The 1,564-nt window shown below is 51.5% G+C and overlaps 1 protein-coding gene across 1 annotated transcript; it reads left to right on the forward strand.

Moving 5' to 3' along the window:
• LOC116501426 (olfactory receptor 14C36-like) lies at positions 1-921 on the forward strand. The gene has a single exon (XM_032206978.1). It carries the CDS (start codon positions 1-3, stop codon positions 919-921), a length of 921 nt encoding a protein of 306 aa, XP_032062869.1.
• Positions 922-1,564: the final 643 nt, after the last annotated feature.

Below are 1,564 nucleotides of genomic sequence, written 5' to 3' on the forward strand. Positions count from 1 at the left end.
ATGTCCAATGTCAGCTCCATCACGGAGTTCCTCCTGCTGGCATTCGCAGACACACGTGAGCTGCAGCTCCTGCACTTCGCGCTCTTCCTGGGCATCTACCTGGCTGCCCTCCTGGGCAACGGCCTCATCCTCAGCGCCGTAGCCTGCCACCACCACCTCCACACCCCCATGTACTTCTTCCTCCTCAACCTCGCCCTCCTCGACGTGGGCTGCATCTCCACCACTCTGCCCAAAGCCATGGCCAATTCTCTCTGGGACACCAGGGCCATCTCCTATCAAGGCTGTGCTGCTCAAGTTCTCTTTTTTGTCTTCTTCTTTGCTTCAGAGTATTCAATTCTAACTATCATGGCCTACGACCGCTACGTTGCCATCTGCAAACCCCTGCACTACGGGAGCCTCGTGGGCAGCAGAGCTTGTGCCCAGATGGCAGCAGCTGCCTGGGGCAGTGGCTTTCTCTATTCAGCCCTGCACACGGCCAACACATTTTCTCTCCACCTCTGCCAAGGCAATGCTGTGGACCAGTTCTTCTGTGAGATTCCCCAGATCCTCAAGCTCTCCTGCTCAGATGCCTACCTCAGGCAATTCGGGGCACTTGTGTTTAGTTTTTCTTTAGCATTTGGTTGTTTTGTTTTCATTGTGGTGTCCTATGTGCAGATCTTCAGGGCAGTGCTGAGGATGCCCTCTGAGCAGGGACGACACAAAGCCTTTTCCATGTGCCTCCCTCACCTGGCCGTGGTCTCCCTCTTTGTCAGCACTGTCATGTTTGCCTACCTGAAGCCGCCCTCCATCTCCTCTCCATCCTTGGACATGGTGATGGCAGTTCTGTACTCGGTGCTGCCTCCAGCACTGAACCCTCTCATCTACAGCATGAGGAACCAGGAGCTGAAAGCCACACTGAAAAAACTGATTCTATTTACTTAGCAATAAATTGGCTATCTCACTTTTCTGGTTTTACTCACGTTAATCTCAGGCAGTTTGTGAGCTTTAGGTATAGCATTCTTTAAAATTCTTTTTCCAGTTAGATGTTTGCTTTCATTCCTCTTTTCCAGATGACCAGTCCTCTGTGAACCCAGAGGCTTTCTCTGAATGTGTTTATCCCTAAATGACACCTGGCCTCTGTTCTGGTATCTTGTTAATAAAATGAAGTTGCTCATGCTTAGTGCTCTTCTTCCCAATCTGGAGTGCAGAAGACAATTAGGGAATGCCAGGCTTAAGGCATCGGTCTTGTACTTGGGTTTCACCTGGACACAGGGACATGGGGGCACCAGGTTTTGGGTGAGGGAGTGAGGGCTGGACTGAGTTGTCACTGGTGGATGCCCAGTGCCCCTGGAGAACCTGACCCTTCAAGAAGCAGCTTCTTGGGATTGAAACGTGAGAGGACCGGTGGCATCAAGGAGGTATTTGGAGCCACCAGGATATCCTAAGGCTTCTCCTGGGATATTGAGTGCCTTGTGTTGGGTGGGCAGTGAGTGGATCTTCACAGTAAAGCTAAGCCAAAGGATGGATTTGCTAATGGGAGCTCTGCAATGTCAGGGCACACAGCTGGGTCACAGTGCAAAGGTCT

Source organism: Aythya fuligula, chromosome W (genome assembly GCF_009819795.1).
Source record: "Aythya fuligula isolate bAytFul2 chromosome W, bAytFul2.pri, whole genome shotgun sequence".
Taxonomy (NCBI): Eukaryota; Metazoa; Chordata; class Aves; order Anseriformes; family Anatidae; genus Aythya; species Aythya fuligula.